We start from the raw sequence: 23,436 nt of genomic DNA on the forward strand, positions 1-23,436 counted from the left end.
GAAGCCATTTAATAGATAGTTGCAAGACAACATATGTGCACATGGAAACTCAGTAGCTTTAAAAGTGCAATAGAATTACATTTTATTAGTATTACAAGATCTACCATAGTATTAAGATCGTGTCCCACTTAATTGACTTGCCAAATAAATTTCAGGTTGTACCTGTATGTTTTTTTTTCTTAAGGCAACTTGTATTTTGGTAAACAAGACTTAAGACTTTAAGCTACAGTCTTTAGTCATTTCTTGTTCCTTCTGGTCATATTAATTCAGATTAGCTGGCTGACGTGCTAAGTTAGCATCTTCTCAGATCTGAAGTAGCTCTGATAAACTGAGATCCAAATGTTGTTGTCTTTTTTTCATTTATTTCCCTTTAAATAGTGCTACATTTGCAATGAAGAATAAGTTTGGGTTTAGCAGTAGATTTGATTATGTGAGTTGCATCTATCAAAATGTTATCAAATCCTCTTTGTCAATAGGAAAGTATTATTGACACAGGAAAACCAAGTGCTGCAGGCAGTGTCACTGCAGTAGGCTTTATCAGACGCTAACTACAAAGTTTGGTTGAACTGTTTAGCAGTCATCACTTCCAACTCCATTGAGTACTTGTAGATCTACTTGGGTGTTCATCAAATTCTGGTTGAACTGGGGATGCCAGCTGTAAATTGTTCCCAAGGATGAGCCAGACTTGTGCAGCTCCACTTTTTCATATATCTTAGCTGATTTCTTTTGACTTTACCATTGTGTCAAACAAGAAAGCAATGTGTTCCAGGCGTGGCCTTAAAACACCTCCCAACAGCTCTCAGGCACGATAGAGAGGGGTTGATCATTTGTCCTTGCTTAGCAGCTAAGAGTTTGCAGTCACTGAAGTAACAATAACCTCCTCTGTGTACAGAAATGTTCTGGTGTCCAATGGGACACCATCTGCTTGACAGCTGAGTTTTGGCCCAGACTGGTACATCAGCGGGACAATGACGCTGCTGTTTATTGAAAACTGAGTTTTTATTTAGACAAATTTAAATTCCAATAAGGAGCTGCTGCTCTTTGTTTGTGTTGTTATTCTGGTTTTGGGTGAAAGTAGGTTTTCCATTTCAGTTCCAGAATTACTTAGCAACCTAAACTAAACCAAATAAAGCTGGTAAATTACAGAATTTTTTTTTTTTTTTTGGGGGGGGGGGGGGGGGGGGATATGAACATTTTACAGTAACACTTTAAAACAAGTGTTGCTTGTTTTACAGGGTACTTCTGGGTTTTATTTGAAATCATTGAACAATATTTATGGAAGCTATTCATCTTAATTACCAAAAGATTATTTCTGACTTTATTTAAACTGTGGTCATGTTCTCAGTTTAAAGGACAGCATTTAAAAAGATAAAGACTTGCTCTATTTGGGTGAAACCATAATTACTGTTAGATGTATTTTTCAAAAATGTTTCTGGATGAATATAAAACACTCAAAGTTTTAAGATCCACTAATAGATCAGTGGTCCGTCTGAATGGCTTCCTCTGTGTCTGTGCAGGTTCAGTTCATATCAGCCATGCAGGCTCAGGAGGTCCTCAGACAGCTGCGGATTCCAGAGCTGGACGACTTTCGACAGTATGTCCGAGGCTTTCCTACGAATGCCCTCATGGGTATGGGCGCCTTCGCCGCCATCACCACCTACTGGTTTGCCTCCAGACCGAAAGCTCTCAAGCCACCATGTGATCTTACACTGCAGTCACTGGAAATACCTGTGAGTTTTCACAAGTTTTTCTTTCCTTCTTTGTTTTTTTACCATTTTTTTCAGTCTGACGTTCTTTCCAGTATGGTGTACTGGAACAATCAATCCTCCGTCCAGTTATAAGAGTGAACATTCCCAAGCAGCTGATCTCATGCTGCAGAAATGAGGAGTAGTTTATCTTACAGCTGGTGAAGTGATCTTTGCAGGAAATTGGTTTCAGGGATCTTTGGATTTCCATCATCCAGGTTTTTCTTGGATGATGTTGATTTCTGGTTTCTTCAAATCAGGTCTGCTGATTTTATTTGTAAGCCATAGCAGAAAATTGAGAAGTGCTAAAAGAAACTACTACTGCAGTTTCTTTTATTATTTTGAATTTAAGTGAGAGCAAGGGCAAGATTATTCCTGTTTATGCAATCTAGTGGACGTTTCTTACCGTTATTTGTGCATCGAACATACTGTTGTTGATTGGAACAACTGAAACTGCAGTTGGTTGCTAGTTTTGGTGCATTTAAAGAATAGAATAAAACAAATCTGAATCTTTATTTGATCAGCCAAAAATGACCAGATTCCGATCGGTGCCTCTTTGAAAAATGTTGTCAGTTATTGCTGACTCAGCAGACAAAAATGTTCATAGTCTTGATTAATTGCAGGGATGCAGGACTCATCATGTCATGTCTCTATGGATGTTATTTTGCTCTTCTTAGGGGGAAGATGGTGCCAGAAGGTCAGTCCTAAGTGACAGCGACTGCGAGTACATGACACATTATTACAGCGATGCACAAACAATATATGAGGTGTTCCAGCGAGGACTCAGGGTGTCAAGTGAGTTTCTGCGCTAAGATGTTGATTCTGAAAACACCTGAAGGGACCAAATGGAGTCAGGATACCATCTCTGTTTTCTGTGGTAGATAACGGACCTTGCCTTGGGTCGAGGAAACCAAACCAACCGTATGAGTGGCTGTCTTATCAAGAGGTAAGCTGCAGAGTGCTGCTGAAAGGAAACGCCTGCTTGAACTCAAATGTGCTTTTTTTTTTTTTAAAAATGTCTTGTTTTTGACAAGGTCGTGGACAGAGCACAGCACATCGGTTCTGCCCTTCTTCACAGAGGTCACTTTCACACAGGCGACAAGTTCGTTGGCATCTTTTCACAAAACAGACCCGAGGTAACTGAAATGTTTGTTTTTTTTAATTAACAAGCCATTGCTTTTGTTTGATTTCCATTTGATATCAGTCTTCTTGTACATGTAACAATATCTTATATTTATTCATTTTCATTCAGTTTATTTACATAGAGACTCCAGTGAACAATATCTTCTGGCTAGTGGTAAAAATTTAATACTTTTTCAGCCTCTTAGCTCTGATGTACAGCAAAAAGCTGCTATCATGTGCTTTAATCTGTAAGTCGAATATTTAGAGACTGTAAACTTTAAAATTTCTATCATGTTTTGATTATTCATGTTTAACTTATTTTCTCTCCATTCGTCTTTATACAAATAGTTGTATATTGTACTTCTGATACGACAGGCTTTCTTCAGTGCAATAATAATATTGATTTAAATTAATCAAACCCATCTGCTCACAGTGGACGATTTCAGAGCTGGCCTGTTACACATACAGCTTGGTTGCAGTCCCGCTGTACGACACGCTCGGCACAGAGGCCATCGGCTACATTATTGAAAAAGGTACAAACAAATTCCTCCATCACATGCTGTGAACCAGGAACTGAAAAGTTCAACCACTCAGCGTGTCGTCTTTGTCTCTGTTTCAGCCACCATTTCAACAGTGATATGTGACGTAGCCGAAAAGGCTCGGATGATCCTGGACTGCATCAGCGGCCAGGGAAAGACCGTGAAGACCATCGTTCTCATGGAAGCTTTTGACAAGGATCTGGTGAGCCTAGGAACACAGAGCGGGGTTGAGATTCTCAGTCTGAAGGAGTTTGAGGTAAGGGTCTGACTTGTTTCTGCTCCATAAAGAAATGTAGACTTCTTCATTTATGTTGAGAGATTTTTGTTCTGTTTGTTTTTCAGGCCATCGGTGAAGCTAATCATCAGAGGCCAACAGTGAGTAGAAACAGGTCAGATCCTCTGATCTGATAAACAAGACGTGGCTCCTGATTCTTAAGATGCTAACATTATTATTAGAACTCCATCTATAAGACATTACTATTACAATGCACACTTTGATCCAAAAAATGAGCAACATCTGTCATCTTAACTACAGCCTCCCAAACCAAATGACCTGGCAATCATCTGCTTTACATCTGGAACTACAGGTAAGCCCAGGAATCAGGCTACTTGGATGCTTTTCAAACAATTATATTTTTTTCATACCACAGGATGTGTTTTCTCTATTTTTCTGAGTTTTTATGTTTTTAATGCAGGAAACCCTAAAGGTGCCATGCTTACTCATGGAAATGTTATCTCCAACACCGCAGCATTCATTAAAGTAACACAGGTAAAAAAAAAAAACAAGTCACCTTTAAGATTTTCACCTTTACTTCTCTCGCAATGAAATAAATAAAACTGAGAATATGTCCCTGTAAAAACTGAATTTTTAAGATTTTGTCATAATACAGAGGCTTGATAAAATATTCATGCCTCAATCTTTTTTAGCTTTTGTCACAAAACAACTACAAACTTTAAAGCATTTCAATGGCATTGAAACAATTTTAAGTGATATACCCACAAAGTAGTGCATCAGAGGTTTGTTAGAAAATGTGAATAAACACATTTTCTGAAAAGCAAGAAACACAGCAGACATATTAGGGACAAAGTTAGTTGATTTCACTTTTCAATCCTCTGCAAACCCACTAAGACATGTAGATTCACCAAGCAAGGAGATCATTAATCACTGCAGACACCCATGGTAACTTTGGGAAGCACCAGAGATCCACTATTACTCAGGGTGGGGAGCACCACGGAAACATGAAAAATCCTTCTAATTATAGTAACCATAATAACAACATGCTAAAAATAAAAATATGCAAGGCATGTCAATAGATTCAATACGAAAGTAGCATTTTTACTGAAGGAACATATTAATTTCCTGTCACTAGTCTTCCCCTGGTAGATCCTCTGATCCCGCCTCCCAGTGGACATTATCTGTCAATCACAAGTTTGGCCAGAATCTATAACATTTAGAGTAGGAGTTCCTCATACAGCGCACAGAACTGGGACTGAATGGCTATCAACACCACTGCCAACAAGCAAAGCATTGCGACATCAGCACAAAGCATCATTTTCTTGGTGAAGCACGGTGAAAGCAGCGTCATGCTGTGGTAAGAAAACCGTCTACAGACTTCAGAAAATAAGAGGTTGTGTAGGAGGCTTGTTCCCCTTGCAACACGACAACAGCTAAAAGGTGCTGTCAGAGTTATGATCAAATGTTTTAGATCAAAGCATATTCATTTAGTCTCCACAAACCTTTCATAATTTTAATAGTAAAAAACAAAAATGTCATTCCACTTTATACTTATGCACTGCATTGCGTTTTATCGCTGAACACTAAGTTGTAACGGAACAAAAGGTCAAAACTTTCCAGGGGTATTAAAACTTTTTGCGAGGCGTTATTAAGTGTATATGGATTAGTTTGATGCCATTTGCCTCTGTTTGATCTTCTCTGATTCCCTCTCTATCCTGCGCCCCTCCACTGCCCCCCTAAACCCATGTGACCTGTTTCTCAGGACACACTGAAGCCCAGTTCCAAAGATGTGCTGATCTCCTTCCTCCCTCTGGCCCACATGTTTGAGAGGGTGGTGGAGGTACAGTACCTGAGTGATCTGACTTGCATACCTGCATGTGTTTTCTTTGTGTCCCCTGCAGATACACTGCATGCTGAACCTCCATGACATTCATATATCCTATCTCCCGCTAGCTCACATGTTTGAACGGGTTGTGCAGGTATGTTGTGGACCTAATATACTGTCCTTAATATTTGCAACAATTTATTGTTATTAGTGGAGAACTATTTTTAGCTTTATAGTAAGGCTAACAAAGCCTCATTTTTTAATCCTTTTAACCAGCGCAGAAACTTGAAGTCTGTTTAATTTACTTTTGGGGTCAATAAAGTGTTTTTGAATTGAAAGCTTTTATATTCTGGCAAATGAAGCATTGGCGTGAGAGCAAGCAAGCAAATAGTTTATATGCCACTTGGTATATTTAAAAGATATGCAAATAAATCATGTTGTTCTTGTGGGAAAGATGTTGGTGAAGAGTTTCATACTTAAGATGTAGGAGATCAAACAACTCTTGAGAGGAGAGCAGAATCACAGGTCATCCTCTAGAGGACATGTTTAAGAAATCTAACTTTCTGCCATTTAGAAACTATTAATAGTTTTAATAATTCTGACAAAACAGGAAAAGATTTAGTCAAATTTAACTCCAGGCAGTGATGTGAAGAAAATGGTTATGTGTCTTTTCATCCAGTGCACGTAAATAACTTTTTCCAAGCGTATTTTTACTCGAAATTATGGAACCTTGAGAATCTCATACCAGGCTGTGCTCACAACAGACCCACTGCTTTGTCTCCTGAATGGGAGGATGTCAGCTGTAGGCGTACACAGCTGCATTTGAAAATGTTGATATGGAGCAAGTTAATACAAAAGCAGCAGACCCTTATTGCACTACATGAGTGATCAGTTACTTCCAGGCTTATCTTGAGCAACAAACTCATCCTGTTATCCAACGGACAAACATTAAGAGGAAAAAGCAGCGATGTAACCATTTGATGCAACTGCCTCTCAGCTCTAAGCCATGCTGGGTTCCTTCCCAAGCACACCGCATTCGGTGCATCTTCACTCGCTAAGCTGGCTGCCTTCTCCGGAGCTTCATGTGCAGCTTTTCTTCCCTAAGCTAATTTGGACAATTTTGTCCAATCATCCGATTTATTGGACAAAGTTGTGTGTGCAAATAAGGAATTTGACTTCTGTTTCAAGCACTCACAGCGTGTAGATATTAAGGCGAGATACATAAACTTTACAGGAAGTAAAATAAAGGTTAAAAGGAACAGTGCATACATGTATGTGTCTGCACAGCCATGGCTCCTCTGCCAAGCAATGAGGTTCCCCCATTGTGCTGCCTTTCTTGAACCGTTAATAGCATCTCTGTGTTAAATGAGGTTTTAATTTAAGATAAGACCACCTGAACAAAAGTCAAGCAATCTGTATTCTTCACAAGTTCTCAAGTGGGTGCTCTAAAACATGTGGCAGCACTAGTGTTTACTAAAAGTTAGAAGTTGGGTATGATGGAATAATGCCATTAAGTGTTAGTCCGCAAACATCAAGTGATAAGATCAAAATTAATTTGTAGAATGCTGCCTTCTAGTGGCCAAAAAAATTGCAGTTTTGATTCACCATAGGAATAAGTAGCATGTTTTCTTCGTCAGTGTGTCATCCTCATCCACGGGGCACGGATCGGCTACTTCCAAGGCGACATTCGACTCCTAATGGATGATCTGAAAACTCTGCAGCCAACGGTTTTCCCCGTCGTCCCGCGTCTCCTCAACCGCATGTTTGACAAGGTCAGACTACGCTTGATGTTTCTTCTACTACTCTGCCTCGCCTTGATGTATCTATTGTGTTGCTTTATGTAGTTCATTTACCTCAATGATGTGGAGAACTTGAGATATTCTCATTTCCCGACAGGTGTTCAGCCAGGCCAACACGCCTCTGAAAAGATGGCTGCTGGATTTCGCCTTCAGAAGGAAGGAATCTGAGCTGAAAAATGGGGTGATGAGAAAGGACAGCATGTGGGATAAACTCATCTTCAAAAAAGTACAGGTTAGAAAATAGAAACCGTATACTTTAAAAACATTTCACCAGGTCCAAGGTCACAGCATGCACAGCAGTAGAGTGTCAGCACAGCTTAATGTAACCTTCTTGATCAACAAATTAAAGTCACGTTCTTTGAAACATTTACACTTCAGCGTGAATTTAATCTCCACAGATGAGCCTGGGCGGCCGAGTCAGACTCATGATCACCGGAGCAGCCCCCGTCTCTCCAACCATCCTGACTTTCCTTCGAGCCGCTCTCGGCTGCCAGGTCAGTCAAACTCATCTGGATCACAACTTCTGTCTTTACCTGGATAGAAATATATTTATCATTCTGATTAGAGTCAAAGTGTTTTCATGAACTCAAGGCAGAGTGACTTGACTGGTTATAAGCAATATTGTACACTCTGAACACACACCTCAAAGAAAAGCATGGGGTCGGCAGCATCATGCTGTGGGAAGTATTTTTGTTAGCAGGAGCAGTTAAGCTGGAGTTAACGGGAAGGCAAATGAAGCTAAATTTGAGCCAATGCTGGAAGAAAACATGACAGATCCTGGAAAAGCCTAGAGGCTGGAGGTTCACAGAAATTATTTGACTTTTAATTATTAATTTAATTTATTTATGGAGAAAGACACCGGTCCCCAAATATGATAAGTGGGCCATATAAATATTACTATTAACTGATATCACTATTTACTGAACTACTGAAGTTCACTTGACTTCACGTCACCACTAGCATCTTTTCTTACAGTTTTACGAAGGCTACGGCCAAACCGAATGCACGGCGGGGTGCACCATGTCCATGCCTGGAGACTGGTCAGCAGGTAAAAGTTTTGGTTTTCAGAAAGTGTTTCTTAAACTTTAAATAAGAAGGCCCTGTTATGAATAAATGTAGCATCGGAGGACAAGAATGTGCAAACAAAAATGAAACTAAACATAAATGTCGCGTCCTCAGGTCACGTTGGGCCTCCTCTGCCATGCAATGCGGTAAAACTAGTGGATGTGGCAGAAATGAATTACCTAGCAGCAAACGGAGAAGGAGAGGTGAGGATCAACCTTTAACCAGGTGTTTTACTGGCTGATACCAATTTCCAGGATTCTCTAAAGTGTGATCTACTGATTACAGTTTTTTTTTTTCCTTGAAGACTGTAAAACATACAAACTCATTTGTGTAAGCTTTGCTTTAATTCAGCTGTTGAGTTTAGCAACTATTGACCATTAAATCTCAATGATGGAGATAAAAGTTCTGAATTCAACAGATTATGAACAAATTGCAAGATTATTTCCATTTACACATCAAAGCACGTGTCCCTAAACTTTACCCAGTTTTCATTAAGTCCAAAACCAAAGTGCATTAAGGGGCACACTGTTAGTTGAGGTATTTATAGACCAAAATGGTGGCAGTTCTCAGTTTTGATGGATTTCATAAATAGAAAAAATCTTAGGCCTGAAAAAACAAATTATGATAGGTTCATTAAAGCATTTTTACCATACTCTTATAGAAAGAAATCAACATAATCTGTGAAGACAGAAGATACCATCAAGTAGGTGCAGTTAGATTTGATGAATAGATTAAAGAAGGTAAAGAAGTAGTGGTTAGTTTCTGAGTCAAAAGCCCTGATTCTTTGTATATTTAGACACAATTGTCTTAAACTAAGTGTTGAGGAGGTGACTTTTTGCCTTTTGGTGTGATATTTCGATCTGTAACCTGTGCTTCATTGCAGGTGTGTGTCAAAGGACCAAACGTATTCAAGGGATACTTGAAAGACCCTGAGAGAACAGAAGAGGCAATCGACAAGGATGGATGGCTGCACACAGGCGACATTGGGAAATGGCTTCCAGTGAGCAAAATGCAGCTGCAACATAAAATTATGATTCAGAAAATGTGGAAGTTTTAAGCTATAAAAAAATGTGTTTTGGATTTGCTGCAGAATGGCATTCTGAAGATCATTGACAGAAAGAAACACATTTTCAAGCTGGCACAAGGAGAGTACATCGCCCCGGAGAAAATAGAGACCATCTATAACCGCAGCGATCCAGTGGCTCAGATATTTGTTCATGGGGATAGCTTAAAGGTTAATTATTCATCCAGATGCATTACATTTTAAAGAAATTGACCTTTTTGTAGTGCTACAACTATTTTGCTCCATTTAACTTTTGTCTTTCTTGTATTTTAGGCATGTCTGGTGGGGATAGTGGTACCAGATCCAGACTTTTTACCTATTTGGGCCAAGAAAAAAGGATTTGAAGGATCCTACCTTGAGCTGTGCAAGAACAAGGTTTGATTTAATAAACGCTGCTGTCTAATTGCACAACTCTAGATTTCAGGTCTGACATGTTTTTTTTCCATTTAAGGATGTAAAGGCGGCCATTCTGGAGGACATTTTGATTTTGGGCAAAGACGGTGGACTAAAGTCTTTTGAACAGGTATCTAATGTAAAATATTTCGTCAAATGTCAAAACACTTTGTAGAAGTGATGCAGCAACATATTTCACCAGTTTGAATAGACATGAAAGCAGCAACAAAAGGTAAACCATCTGCTCATTTATTCTGATCCCTCTGTTCCTCTGCAGGTGAGAGACATTGCATTACATCCAGAGATGTTTTCTGTTCAAAACGGTCTGCTGACCCCCACCCTGAAGGCCAAGAGGAACGAGCTCCGGAGTCACTTCAGAGAGCAGATTGATGAACTTTATGCCAAAATCAAAATGTGAATTGGAACCAAGTAACTACCACAGCATGTCCATGTAAACAACCGCTTCTTGAGAAGATTCTGTGTATTTTGTCTACCTGGTGATAATTCAAGTGATTTTGTAGTTGTGTCAAACAAATAGGGCAATGAATGTCAACTTAATACCTGAAAAATTGCACAGTACTCTTGAAAATAGATACCTGAACTCCTCATGTCTTCACTGCCAGAAAATTTCAGCACCTAAAAAAAGTTCTGACTTTTTTATTCTAGGAGAAAATATTCTGAAGTGCTTTTACGTTGACTCAACCACAACTATTTATATGCCAAGCTATTTAATGATTTGGTGAGCTATTTAAGTTGGTATTTAATGTGATCACCATGCCTGTAAATAGTGTTTTTGTGCTGGAAAACTATATTTGTATGAAGATTAGCATGTCTGAGACTCTGTAGTTATCTCCTGCATTCCTCTATGTCTCAGCATTGAAGGCTGAAGGGTGGAGTTGGTTAGGATGTATAAAGAGAAGTTTAGTTAAGAGCCTGTTAGGGTTCATGTGCCTTTGTTTTTGTATAGTGCATGTAAAATAGTTAATGTAGCTGTATTGTACAAGCAGAGACGTCTCTTAAAAAAAACAACACATGACTGACTTAAGATGTTAGTCATGATTAGCACAGAGGTTTCCAAAGATCAGGTTTGAAAATACAAAAGGATAAAATAGAACATCTTTGCTGTAATATGATCAGCAAAACTGTTGTCTCGTTGTGTGTCAAACATTTTTCAACATGTCACTTAAAGACCTTGTGCTGCTTCTGACCTTCCTCTGCTTTTTTCTGTCAACTATTCTGACAGAAAAAACAAACCACGTAACTTGAAGCATGAAACGACAGTAACTACTTTTTTGAGGACGGATAATAAAAGGCAGTGGATCAAATTTGGCGTCTTTGTAAATGTTCAGCTCCTCTCATTCACATACAAAAGTAAATCCGAAAATGCAGGATAGTAGCATTAAACCAATTAACTCAAGACAACACAGTTCACCTCAACAGCTTTACTGGTGAAATGTTTTTAATAAGGAGCAGTTTAGAACATAGAAATTATAAACTGAAATATCTGTAAAGGGATTTATGGCATTTCTTTTCATTGTTTATTTTGAGTTGGTGAAATTGGTGAAAACTTGAAATTGTGGTAAATTTTAAAGATGTGCTGCTAATATTTACTAAAATGGTACTTTCCTGTATCAATTTTAAAGTTTTATAAAAAAAAAAAAAAGGATGCCACAGGATTCAAGATAAAAGTTTTTTAAGCTTGTATTTATACATATATATATATTACACGTTTAGAAGGAGGATGTTTTCTTGTGATAATTTTCTGGAAGACGGCAAGTTAACTCAAAAGTCTTTGTGTGATGGTCTGAAATCTTCAAGTTGCCTAAAAACAAAGTGTCTCATTTCAATTTAGAGCCATTCTCTGCACAGCTCAATATATCATATCTCGTTGACATTATAAGCTCTGTTGCATTTTTATGTCTCTTGTATAAAAAATGGGGGAGGGGAATGAAATTTTCTTTGAAAGCATTGTCAAATAAAATATCTTCTTTCAACATTTTTGCGAAGTTCTCTGTTGTGTTTATCATTTTATAGGACAACTTTTTGTTTATAAATCTATAAAATATGCAATTCTGTTTGGACTTCAGAAACATTTAATAAACAGATTATTGCACATTAATAAAGTTATAAGAACATTAAAGTGACTGCAGTATTATTATTTTTTTACAAAAATGTGTATGATTTGTTTCGGAGTATGTTCTGCTGTGGCGACTGGAAACACCGATCTTAGTCGCCCGCTAGGAGTCAAAGTCTGCCACACATGTGAGTAGAAGTTCATCTGGGATCTCAGTACTTCTTTGTTCAAAATCATTCAGGCTCTTTAAAAATTCACGCTCATCCTGCTCATCTCCCCACACTTCAGGAGTGTCTGTCGGATGCATGGAGCTGTTTGGGGCCTGGGTGGGTTCAATGTTGCCAGAGTCGTCCATTAGGTACGCCTGATCCTCTTCATCCTGTCAGGGAGAAAGAAGACATGCTAACTCTGATACAAATACAAAAGGTCTTTCATTTTTTATTCATTTGCTGTAACACAGATTGATATGAACTCACCAGAGTCAGGATGTAGCTGACACAGATCTCTTGTGGAAGTGGGAAACCTGCAACAGAAAATGTTTCCATCACCACTTTACAACTTCTTCCTCCATAGATACTTTTATTTTGAAATTTTTCATCCAAATAAAAAAAAAGAGGTCACAGCATACTTGAGGACCTGAAGTTCCTGCAGTCTGGATCATGACACTTCTGGTACCAGACTTCCTCTTTAAGGTCCACAATGATCCTGCAGAGGAGGAGGCGGCCAAATGAGAACAACAGCAGCCCACAGACAGCACTCAGAGCTGGAAGCAAGGTGTCATACTTACATGATGTTGTTGCTCTTATGGAACCTGCTCACATTTTCACACCAGCGGTATTTGGCAATGTCATAGACAAGAAGTTGGTCTGCAGCAAAGAAATTCCATCGTCGAATGCCTGGTGAGTTCAGGAAGACAGATTCAGAAATCTGGGCCCCAAGTACGTCCCTGACAACACGGTAACAACTTAATGTTGAAAAACCTACAAAATCCTTGAATTATAACATAGTGGTGCAAGATATTATTCCAGAAATGATAAATCAATGGTAAAAGACATTTCCCTTCTATAATAAAACACTAGTTTAAGAAATTCAATTGAATTTCGGCTAAAATTGAATTAGCAGAAATTCAATTTTCAAAAGATGTGTAGAAAGATTTTTTTCTGTTGTTTTTTTGTTTGTTATTATTGGAAAAGTAAACAGGTTTTTCAGAAGTGCCTCTTGTGATCAGACTTACTTCCCTGAACCCCATCCTTTCTGACCAAGGCAAACACAAAGTTGTCCACTTCTTTGTAAGGAGAAGACAGGCAGCCAGAAAATGTGCCTGTCAGAAATAAAAAAGCAGTTTTGAGCGAAAGTATTCAAAGTAATGATAAAAAAAACAACATAACACTTTGCACCGTTTGCTCAATGCATTCATGCAAGCTAGAAAACTTCGATGACATATAAAACAAGGAATATTTACCATTTTGAAGGGGAAAGAAACTATCGAAGACTTTTCAACTTCACTGTTTAGCAGACGTTCAACACGCAGCAGTGTATAATGATTTGTGTGATATGGAGAATAGAAATATTGTTAAATTAAGTTTGGCATTACCTTGATTTGAATCGAGTTCCTGCTGACTTTGTGCTGTTGGACTTTTAACATCTTTTGTTTCTGGGGCCTCCCATGTAAGAATCCTCTGGCCCGTGAAACTAATAAAAACAAAAAAAAAACCAACAAGTGTCGGTCCAAACGCCAACCACTTAGAAACTGAAATTTTTACGTTTAAAACATTTCAAAAGCTCAAATGTACCTGACATTACACACTAAAGATGCCAGGAAGACATTTTCCTCAGCAGACTTTTCTTTATCAGGTTTGGCAGTGAACTGGTTGTCTTCAGCCACGGTGAATGCTGCGTTCCTCCCCACCTTTGAGGACTTGTACAGCCGAAAGTTCCTGTTCTTGGTGTACACACCTGTTTGTGTAAATTCATGCTAGTAAAATCCAGACATTTAAGACATAAAAATTATTTACAAAGAGTCCACTGACATAAATTTTCCTTAGACTTATCACTCTAATGTTTATTCATGAGAAGAAATGCAAAAAATGTAACGATGCTAATGAGATTCTTTTAAAGTTAATTTGATTGACTTTAAAGCTTTTAATGATCATCATCTGTTTTCACCTTCCAAACCCTCCAGAGCTCTTTGGTCTTCTGGGAAAGGTTTCTTATCATAATCTAATTTAAAAACTAAAATTTGAGGTGATGATTTATTTTTTTTATTTTGGCCCTATTCCCACCCACAGGAGAATTCACAAAGATCTGAGGGCCACAAAAAGCTTTGATGTTATTAAAACAAACAAACAAAAAATAAGTTCTAATCAATATTTATTTTTGCTGTTTCTTGGAAAACTTTAGGTATATTTTTATCAACTTAATCCTAAAACCTGTTTTTTTTAACTAAAAAAATAAATAAATTTAAATACATTTAATATTGAGTAATTTGTTTATTTAATTTTGTTTTGTTAAATAAAACACTGTCTCGTCTCACCCAGATCAACAAAAAGACCGTTACGACCGTCCTTGTTTTTCACCAGCAGGAAGCTGAGATCTATCACTTCCTGTTTCTGCCTTTTCACATCTGGACTCTGAGCTAGTTCAGAATCAATATTTGTGCTGCAATGAGAAGAAGAAGAATTATGCAAGGTTATGACAAGTGGACATTTATTTTGACAAGTCTTAAAAAGAAAACGGACTGTCTGTTGTCTGTCAGTGAAATGTCCTCTTTATGAAGACGGCTGTCGCTTTTGAGCTTGCTTATCACGGGTTGAAGAATAGCATGGATGAATCTACCTAAAAGATAATAATAACAAATATCAGATCAATAATCAAAGGAAACCCCCCATTTTATGGTCTCCATCTGAGGTACGACATACCAACATGGATGTTGTCTTTAAAAGCTGCGTTTTGTAGCATGAAGATAAGATGTCGACTGAACTTTTCCTCCGTGCTGGAATCCAGGTTCAGCACATTTTTCACAGAGCATTCAATCCCATAAACTTCCACCAACTTGTTGCAGACATACTGCCAACACACACCAACAAAGGCAGTGTTAAGGCAACATACTCAGGGGCCACTTTATTAGATACACCTGTTCATCACCTGTTGATTGGCTGTTCCCACAAACAACCAATCAAGAGGCAGCAAGTGAATGCGGGGGAAGACTACTTCCTGAAGTTCAAATTGATGAGCAAAACATTGGATTTTAGTGCGTTTTCTTGGTGTGAATATTTCTGAAACGTTTGATAACACATGACCATTACACTCAATTATTGGTAGGATTTTATAAAAATATTCAGAAATCTTCAGTTGCATGTACAAGAATGCCATGCTGATGTCAGAGGAGAGCAGGGAGACTGGTTCCACATGACAGAAAGGCAAGTGTAGCGCCACTCGTTACAAATAACAATATAAGGAATAGTTGCTCTGAACATACCTGAGGTCAAACTTTCAACCAGATGGGCTGAAGCAAAATATCATACTGAAAGCAACACCTGTCAGACTCTTGTATTTACAGAAAACTGTAATTACAGTTTTCTGTAATTACAGGAAAACCCTATTTTTTTCCCCAAAACTACAGTTTTCTGTATCTGCAGGAAACTGAGGGTAGATTCCACAATTGTTCATCATAATTGAACTGAAAAACATTGCTTGGTCCAAAGAAATTTGATTCCAGCTGCAACATTTAGATGGCGGAGTCCTCTTGTGGCATAAAAAAAATGAAGTAATGGATCCATTCTGCCATATATCAATGCTTCGAGCTGCTGGTGGTGATGTAATGGTGTGGTTGGTTTCTTGGCACACTTTAGCTTTTTAGTACCAGTTGAGCCCAGTTCAAGTGCCTGCCACAAACTTGTTGCGGTCCCTTTACGAACACAAAGTCTCCAACTTTTGAAGCCTACTTTCAGCAGTGTTATGTCTTTCAAAGCTAAAATCAAACTAAACTAGTTTCTTGAAAATAATGAGTTCTCTGTACTCCAAAATGCCTCCACAATCACCAGTTTCACAAATCTGATCCTTTGAGATGTGGAGAGATGAGAAGATTGTAGCATGGATTTTAGTGATGCCACTATGTCCATATGTCAAAATGGACTAAAATTCCTGAGGAATGTTAATGACACCATATTGAGGCAATGCCATGAAGAATTAAAGCAGAGCTGAAGGAAAGAGAGGATCTAACCCAGTACTAGTAACGCAATCCTAATAATGTGGCCAGTGGGTTAGGAATAAAACAGCATGGCACTATTATTAAGCTTCACATTAAGCTTCTTTATAAAAAATTCTCACTTCATTTATTGTTGATTTATGATGCTTATTCTCTTATCAGCAACTGAATAAAATAACTCAACAATTAACTTTTATTAAAGGAAAATTTTCAATATAGACAAAACACAATTGAAAGTAGGACCTTAAGCAAACTGCATGATATGAATGTTAACAAGTCTGAGATGTCTGATTATTATCATAAGCATTCAAATGTTGCCAACCTTGATGAACAGGGAAACCATAGAGTTTCCATCAGACCCTTTGTTTGAGGGTTTGTGAAACTCCAAGTCAAAGTACAGCTTACACACCGCCCCCTCTGGTATCACCTCATAACAATGCATCAAGGACTGCGGGTACACCCTAGAAAATGTAGAGGTATAAACGGTCATTTAAGATTTTAGTTAGGTAAAAAAAGTCAAAAACAACAGAAAGTCAGTAGCAAAAACATTTATGTATATTACCTGTAATAATGCCACAGTTCGCTGTAACTTGTGACCAGGTAAATCCTTTGACCCAACGAGGCTTTTTCTTTTTCAAGTGCAAAGACATGAACAGCCTGTAAATCAAACAAATGACACGCGTTAGCTGCTTCCGCTCCACACACAGAGTAAACTACATGTTGCTCGTTAAAGAGGTACCTCTTTGCAGCTGTGAGCGAAGCTGATGGCCAGGGTTTGTCGAGGGAAGAGTTTCCAGACAGAGGAGGGCTGGTACGGCCACAGCCGAGGTTTGTACGGCGTCGTCAAGGGGTTCTGCTGAAACGACTGAGCCAGCCGCTCCACCTTCTTCAGCCTCTCACCCCACCTGCTCATCCTTAGGTCCTGGTAACCACTTATATGCAATTCAATGAGTCTGCAAAGAAAAAGGAGATGTTGCACAATTTTCTGTTTTAACAGGATAATCCCAAAATAAGAAGAAAACAGAGTTCAAATGGCCTTGGACGGAAATGCTAAGTGTTGGTAAACAATGACAATGTATGGCTTTGGTGAGTTAACATGTAACATTTTAAATGTGTAAAACTTCAGTGAGAAAATTCAGTTTTTACTTTTTAAAATGAGACTTTTAAAAGCTTTGATCCTATCCTCTACTTTAATAGCTAATGATAAGACAGAAGCAAGACTAAAAGAAGTTTCTCAGATTAGATTTTTTTTTAATCATTTAGCTTTTGCAGGATTTACCAAGAAAAGTATTCATATAGACCAACACTACAGAGTGCATATTTGTGAAGAAGTAAATGGTAAATGTTTTTTTTTCTTTTACAAATAAAAATCTACAGAGTGCTGCATTCATTTATATTCACACCCTTTTACTTTCACTCCCTACAATAAAACCCAGTGCAACCTTTTACATTCAAAGGGACTCAATTAGTATAGACCATCTGTGAGTAATTTCATACACCCAGTTGATCAGTGAAGGTCTCAAAAGGAACTCATATTGAAGCATCATGGTGCACTATATTAAATGACTTGTAAATTAAGCATTCATTCATTCATTACAATAAAGTACATTCTGGCCATAAAACATTTTTCGTGAAAATGAATTCTATTAGAAATGGCAACAAAAAAAAGCAAAAATTGGCTTTTAGGATTGTAAAGGTTGCAGATCTCTTCCTGCTCACCTTCCAGGAGGACAATAACCATAAACATACAGACAGAGCAACAATTATGATGTCAACGCGTATTCATGTGTTAGAAAAGCCCAGTTAACGTTAAAACCTACATCTATTTGAGAATCAAAGACTGAAGTTCCATCCAATCTCACTGAGCTTTAACGTTTTGCCAAGAAGAATGAGCAAAGATATCAGTCTTTATGTGCAATAATGATGGGAAACTCACCAAAACACTTGCAGCTGTGATTGCAGCAAAGTGAAGGTTTTATAATAAACATTGGATCAACATGTAACTGTTTCCTTCTACTTCACTGAGAAACATTCCCTTGTAATAAAATATATATCAAATATGACGTAATATTGAATAAGGCAACAGAGAAGTATGTAGCATAAACAAAAAATGGTTCAGACACGTTTTTTTCCCCCCTATTTAAGGTAAATTTCAAGCAGAACTAAACCTACATTTTGGTTGAATTAGATTTGCGGTTGGAAAAGTAAAAATAAATAAAACTGAAGCCTCAAGAAGAAAAACTTTCCTCTCGGGAACTAGTAATAAATCAACTTGTTAGCTTCAATAGTTTACAGTTTACAGACTCCGCTCCTAGTAGCTCGGTTTCTTACATTAACGCTATATTTACGAAAAAATGTCCACCTGTTTTCTCCGAGCCTCTTTCCAGCTTCTGTGTATAACTCGGCGTAAACAGATGTTTCTGTTTTGGCGCTTCACAAACCGGAAATGGGCTTTCTCTAGTCGCATGATTTAGCTGCAAATATACAACTCAAGTTTCAATCGTAAGCTCAACATTATCATCTCTTATAATTCCACTAACAGTCTTAAAATTAACAAATTGTATAAAGTTGTATGTTATTCGTTAGTCCAACGTAACCATAACTGTGTACACCCCCCCTCTCACATACAACTTATGGGTTCGTTCACTAATACGTTTCCGGTGGAGCTTTTCAAAGTAAAAGCAACTCTTCTAAAATTGATTTTTAACGTTGATCTTGATAACAGCAATTTCGAAAATGTTAGTTTAAAAAGTTTTTGTTGCATTTCCTGGACATTGTTGTCCAACATTGTGTGATAAAACTATATTTCTGGGAAGACGAAAAACAACTCCAAATTGAGGTTTTCAGCATTAGTCCTGACACCTCTGAAAATTATATGTAAAAAGCATTAAATTAAATTAATCTTGTACTGCAGAGATGTAGTCTCATACTGAAGAATTGAAAAGCAAAGAACTAAGTTTAAATTTTGGTCATGACATTTATCCTCTGTGAGCCCAAATAATGTGTGTTGATTTTCATCATAAGGAAATCCTGGCAACAAAAGTACTTAGATTTCTCTCTCTCTCTCTCTCTCTCTCTCTCTATATATATATATATATATATATATATATATATATATATATATATATATATATATATATATATATATATATATATATATATATATATATATATATATATATGTATGTGTGTGTATATATATATATATATATCCAGAAAAATTATAAAAACAATTGCACAACATGATAAAGAAGAATAACTTATGCTTCAAAGTTCACTGAGAGTAGAGACAAAAAGTGGGATGGCTGTTCTTGCTGTCAAAACATCTGGACATGTTTAAGGTCATTTTGTTCCAATAAACTTGGCATAGATCTCATAGCAGGGTGTTGCCAGCTCTGTAGTTCCCTTCTGTTTGCGTTAGACTGCTGTACAGTGCTGTAGTTGAACATGTTGTTACAACTTTGTGCCCTAAAAGGAAAAAAAGAAAGAAAGGAAAGTTCATGAGAGCGCTTAAATTCTTTCCTGAGAGTTGACCAATAACTACACAGAAGTTTTCCCCTTGGTAGTCGGGTTTCCTTGCACAGGAAAGAGTGGGGAGTTGCATCAGTAGATAAGTATTCTCACAGCTCTGCAGAAATCAATCCCTCCACTGCAGTGTAATGTTCATGGGCAGATCCTTATGAGATAGCCTTGAATCTTTCTTGTACTTTCTTTGGGTTTGTCTCTTTGTACAGTTATCTGCAGCCTGCAAGCCGAAGATCAGATTTAGGAGGATTTGTAGCTCATCAGACTATAGTAGTTGAGCAATAATCCTGATCGTGTGTATAGTCTGGACTGAGTAAAGAGACTTTTCCTACTCTTACAGCAGTTTGAAGAATAGGACTCTAACATGTTTGGCAGGGGAAAATTGCTTTTGGACACATTCATATTCTCATTTTTCTTCAGCCAAGTAAGTATTTTTGTCTCTTTCAGGAAACATTAAAAGCAGTCATATCAGTAAAAGTCTTTCATCCTGTTATCATTGATTTAAAAGGTTTCCTTGAGTGATGTCAAACTGTTGGATCCTACCTCACCTGTTATTGACGACCGGTATGATGGATGTCGTAAAGAAGCCATGGAGAAGTTTACTCCTGATCTATTAAAAGAAGAGCTTGGCAAAAGTGAGAAACTGCAGAAAGCCTGGAAAAAATGGGAAGCTCTGAGAACAAGTACTAAGTGTACCTCACAGATTCCTGGTGGTACTGAAGACCACACTTCTGCCCTCTCCATCTATCACTATGGAGATACAGAGTTTTTAAATGAGCTGAACAACGCAGTGGAGACAATGATGGTGAATGTGACCACGTATGAAAAGGACTTCCATTTCAAGGCTCTTCATTTCCTGCTGATGGATTCCATGATGTTGCTGAAGCCAAAGGAGTGCAGAGAGGTATATTTCACCAATGGATTTAAAGGAAAAGCACCAGAAATAAACTCCAAAGTGAGGTTAGCAAGTTTCACAGTTGTCGACTCAGATTTAGGTTCTACAGATTTGGACGACGTAACCATTCTTAAAATAAAAACTTGCTTCTATGTCAACCTGGGGGACCAACTTTGTCTGAGAAAGCTTGGTGAAATACTCCTATCTCCAGCTGAAGTCTTCACTGTGGAGAGAATAGACAAAAAGACTGCAAACGAGGATGATTACACAGAAGTTGTTTTGAGCCATTCTGATCTGCAAAGCAACCACAACTGTGTCATGTTTTCAAGGTAAGACACATTGAGTTTTCATCAAAGTCCAACATTTAACTGAAGTCCATTTTTCGCAAATATTCACGTTAGAACTATAGGAAAACCTCAGATTCCTCGATGAACTTTTTTCATCAGAAAAGAGTTGTAAATGTGTTTTATAGAAGAATATTTATTTCAGGCACCCGTGTTTTTCAGTCATATGCATATAATGAATATTGAAAGCAATATATTATTTTAAGTGCATTGGTCGACCAGTTCAATCACGTCTAATGTAGCTTGTGGTATAGACTCAAATGTTGCTTATTCTTCAAAAATCTCTATTGCCCTGGCTACAAAACAAGTGAGACAACAGAAAGTGCTGCATTGTAAAACCTAACTTCTTTAAGCTTAATAGAAAACAAGGATTTTTGTGAATAAAAAAAATGACTTGTGACTTGTCTCTAACTCCATCTTTTTTTATCTCTACAGGTCAGCAGCTGACATCTCCACCCATTTGTTCCTTCCTCTGCTTGTGGCATTTTCTTTATATTACACGTGTCTTTAAGAAAGCAACCCAGACATCTCTGGAAGAGTAAAATAAAGTTCTGCTAATTAAAGAAGGTCTGTTTAGTAACCATAGTCGTTTAGTAGAAATTTGTCATCTAGCACAACAATAATTCTCGGACATGATTATAATAGTAGACAAAAAAATGTTCATTACAGAATAAAAACATCTGAAGTTGTGTTTTCATCATTTGATAATGGATGGAGGAATGTCACTATCCCTCCCTTCTTGTGATCATAAATCAAAACCATGTCGTAGCATGGTTCACATTTGATGACAGCTGAAAACATTGGAGAAAATAATTGATGCAAAATGGGAAATGTGATCACAATATATTTCAAATATGGTAAAAAAAAATTCCACGTGGGAAATGCCTGTAGGAAAATGTTGCATATGTGGAATGTTCCCCACCTGTTTCACATATGAAAATGTTCCCATATGCGAATGCTGCACATATGGCTTTATTCATTTTTAACACATTTTTACTGTCACATGTGGAATTTTTGTCAACAAGCTTTGCATGTTTCTATGTGATATCATTTCAATATATAAAATATCTGCGAATGTTCCAACAAGTGAAGTGCATGTTTTTCAAGTTATACATTTTGATAAAAACTATTTCGACTGTGCTTTTTGTCGCATGTGAAATGTGTGCCAACATTTGCATGTTGATAGGTTGTGTGTTTGACTCCAGCTTTTCTCACAATTTGCTGAAGCATCTTTGAGCGAGACACATACCAATCTGCAGACTGTTGTTTGAATGCATAACTGTTGCGACTGTGTTCAGATTGCACATTTTACAAGAAAAGCTATAGATTTTAGATGCCATGTGCGATTACACATGAGCCTCACATGTAATTGCAGCGGTTTCACATGTGCTTCAGTTTCAGTATATGTTTCAGTATATGTTTCAGTGTATGTTTTACATATTATACCTTCAAAATTCACCGAAATTGCATTTGTCATGAGCATAACATGTATTTTTACATGTATCACATAGGGTAGAGTGAGGCGAGTTCGTGCCAGTTTTTACGAAGCGACTTTAAAGCAAAACTGCATCATCCAGCAGTTTTCAGCTAACATCATGCTAGCTACATAAACTCATAGTATACCCTACAAAAGCAAGAAACATGTGAAAAATGTTTTCAAACTTGTTCTCAACGGTTCACACACAAAATCAAAAAACCTTAATCCTAACCCATAATATATATATTTTTTTTTTACTTGAATGTGTCTTCATCATTTGAATGAAGGTTATCTTTTTTTAGAATGAATAAAACAGCTGAGTCTTTGAAAATGAGAGGTCAAATGATCAATTACTCCCATGGTTCCCTAGAAACAAGGGATGGCACAACTTCTCCGCTGTCGCAAATCATCCAACTCTCCCCTATTTCTCATAGTTGCCAAATCCCCATGAGTAATCACATTCACATGGAAACTTTATGTTTTTCTTTAGAAAAGATATATACATATATATTACTCTGCCTTTTTTATGCTGTGTATGCCTTTAGTGGGAAATCAGGAAATATTTAACTTCACCAAGGCTTCCTAGATGAAAAATAAAGAAAAAAAGACTGATGAATGACCTTTCTCATACAGCAGGGGGTTGTTCTTCTGACAAAACAAAATAGTTATTTTTAGTTGAGGTTACTACAAGCACACACTATGCTTATTCCAGCGGAATCTGACTGCAAATGAGATGTGGAAGTAAAAGAAGAAGCAACTTGTTACAGAAAAGAGGAATTTACCATTCCTGGCATGAACTTAAGGTCACTGAACCTATTTTCTTGGGTTCACTGAAGGAATGTATTTTTTCTCTTGTGTCAGTTTAAAATGAAGCTTTTCACATGGCTGTTATCTTGAGTTCTGAAGGAAAATTAAGCTGTAAACATCAGAACCAAGAGTATTTTTGGTCACTGTTTACAGTGACCGCTAACATGAAGCCGCTGATGTAATGGAAATCTTCTTGTACTCTTGTTCTGTTTCCTCCTCTGTCAAGTAAACCATGTTGAATGTGTGAAATTGCTCAAAAATGAATAAAAGATTTACTGAGATAAAACTGCTTTAATTATTGCTTCAGACTCTGATATAAAT

General features: G+C 37.5%; 3 protein-coding genes across 7 annotated transcripts in view; 2 read left to right on the top strand and 1 right to left on the bottom strand.

Moving 5' to 3' along the window:
* Positions 1–11,780, top strand: part of acsl1a (acyl-CoA synthetase long chain family member 1a) — a 22,444-nt gene extending 10,664 nt beyond the window's left edge. For 2 of the 3 annotated variants that reach the window (XM_032562764.1, XM_032562765.1), the window contains exons 2-21: positions 1,518–1,730; positions 2,423–2,540; positions 2,627–2,691; positions 2,780–2,881; positions 3,301–3,400; positions 3,487–3,662; positions 3,749–3,781; positions 3,942–3,993; positions 4,102–4,175; positions 5,543–5,620; positions 7,104–7,238; positions 7,363–7,497; positions 7,664–7,759; positions 8,241–8,313; positions 8,445–8,533; positions 9,214–9,330; positions 9,421–9,564; positions 9,667–9,768; positions 9,845–9,916; positions 10,064–11,780. In XM_032562764.1, the coding sequence (XP_032418655.1) occupies positions 1,536–1,730; positions 2,423–2,540; positions 2,627–2,691; positions 2,780–2,881; positions 3,301–3,400; positions 3,487–3,662; positions 3,749–3,781; positions 3,942–3,993; positions 4,102–4,175; positions 5,543–5,620; positions 7,104–7,238; positions 7,363–7,497; positions 7,664–7,759; positions 8,241–8,313; positions 8,445–8,533; positions 9,214–9,330; positions 9,421–9,564; positions 9,667–9,768; positions 9,845–9,916; positions 10,064–10,204 (2,097 nt within the window). In that variant the 5' untranslated portion in view covers positions 1,518–1,535 and the 3' untranslated portion in view covers positions 10,205–11,780. Of the gene's footprint in view, positions 1–1,517; positions 1,731–2,422; positions 2,541–2,626; positions 2,692–2,779; positions 2,882–3,300; positions 3,401–3,486; positions 3,663–3,748; positions 3,782–3,941; positions 3,994–4,101; positions 4,176–5,403; positions 5,482–5,542; positions 5,621–7,103; positions 7,239–7,362; positions 7,498–7,663; positions 7,760–8,240; positions 8,314–8,444; positions 8,534–9,213; positions 9,331–9,420; positions 9,565–9,666; positions 9,769–9,844; positions 9,917–10,063 lie in introns of all 3 variants that reach the window. The other variant, XM_032562766.1, reaches the window with a different exon arrangement.
* Positions 11,441–19,042, bottom strand: primpol (primase and polymerase (DNA-directed)). Of its 3 annotated transcripts, none has more exons than XM_032562769.1 (14): positions 18,430–19,042; positions 16,807–16,999; positions 16,630–16,724; positions 16,390–16,528; positions 14,779–14,926; positions 14,599–14,695; positions 14,394–14,518; positions 13,654–13,816; positions 13,455–13,552; positions 13,095–13,181; positions 12,648–12,756; positions 12,489–12,565; positions 12,337–12,383; positions 11,441–12,239 (listed from the first exon to the last, which is right to left on the bottom strand). In XM_032562769.1, exons 2-14 carry the CDS (start codon positions 16,978–16,980, stop codon positions 12,024–12,026), a joined length of 1,575 nt encoding a protein of 524 aa, XP_032418660.1. In that variant the 5' UTR covers positions 16,981–16,999; positions 18,430–19,042; the 3' UTR covers positions 11,441–12,023. The 3 variants fall into 3 exon arrangements, with proteins under 3 accessions (XP_032418660.1, XP_032418659.1, XP_032418658.1); XM_032562768.1 differs by having other exon boundaries at positions 16,807–17,020; XM_032562767.1 differs by having other exon boundaries at positions 16,807–19,042.
* Positions 19,043–19,706: 664 nt separating this feature from the next.
* LOC116720217 (T-cell ecto-ADP-ribosyltransferase 1-like) lies at positions 19,707–23,401 on the top strand. The gene is made up of 3 exons (XM_032563349.1): positions 19,707–20,016; positions 20,101–20,816; positions 21,267–23,401. The coding sequence occupies exons 1-3, from the start codon at positions 19,957–19,959 to the stop codon at positions 21,340–21,342; spliced, it is 852 nt and encodes a 283-aa protein (XP_032419240.1). The 5' UTR covers positions 19,707–19,956; the 3' UTR covers positions 21,343–23,401.
* The last annotated feature ends 35 nt before the right edge of the window (positions 23,402–23,436 follow it).

Source organism: Xiphophorus hellerii, chromosome 5 (genome assembly GCF_003331165.1).
Source record: "Xiphophorus hellerii strain 12219 chromosome 5, Xiphophorus_hellerii-4.1, whole genome shotgun sequence".
Classification (NCBI taxonomy): Eukaryota; Metazoa; Chordata; class Actinopteri; order Cyprinodontiformes; family Poeciliidae; genus Xiphophorus; species Xiphophorus hellerii.

Excerpts from the sequence above, each read along its gene's own strand:
- primpol (XM_032562769.1), bottom strand. The coding sequence starts at position 16,980 with ATGAGCAGGTGGGGTGAGAGGCTGAAGAAGGTGGAGCGGCTGGCTCAG. Across the intron at positions 13,817-14,393 it reads CGGTCTTTTTGTTGATCTGG|GTGTGTACACCAAGAACAGG; the intron begins GTGAGACGAGAC and ends TTACACAAACAG. Across the intron at positions 12,757-13,094 it reads AAAGGATGGGGTTCAGGGAA|GCATTCGACGATGGAATTTC; the intron begins GTAAGTCTGATC and ends TGAACTCACCAG.
- LOC116720217 (XM_032563349.1), top strand. The coding sequence starts at position 19,957 with ATGTTTGGCAGGGGAAAATTGCTTTTGGACACATTCATATTCTCATTT. Across the intron at positions 20,017-20,100 it reads TCTCATTTTTCTTCAGCCAA|GTTTCCTTGAGTGATGTCAA; the intron begins GTAAGTATTTTT and ends TTGATTTAAAAG. Across the intron at positions 20,817-21,266 it reads AACTGTGTCATGTTTTCAAG|GTCAGCAGCTGACATCTCCA; the intron begins GTAAGACACATT and ends TTATCTCTACAG.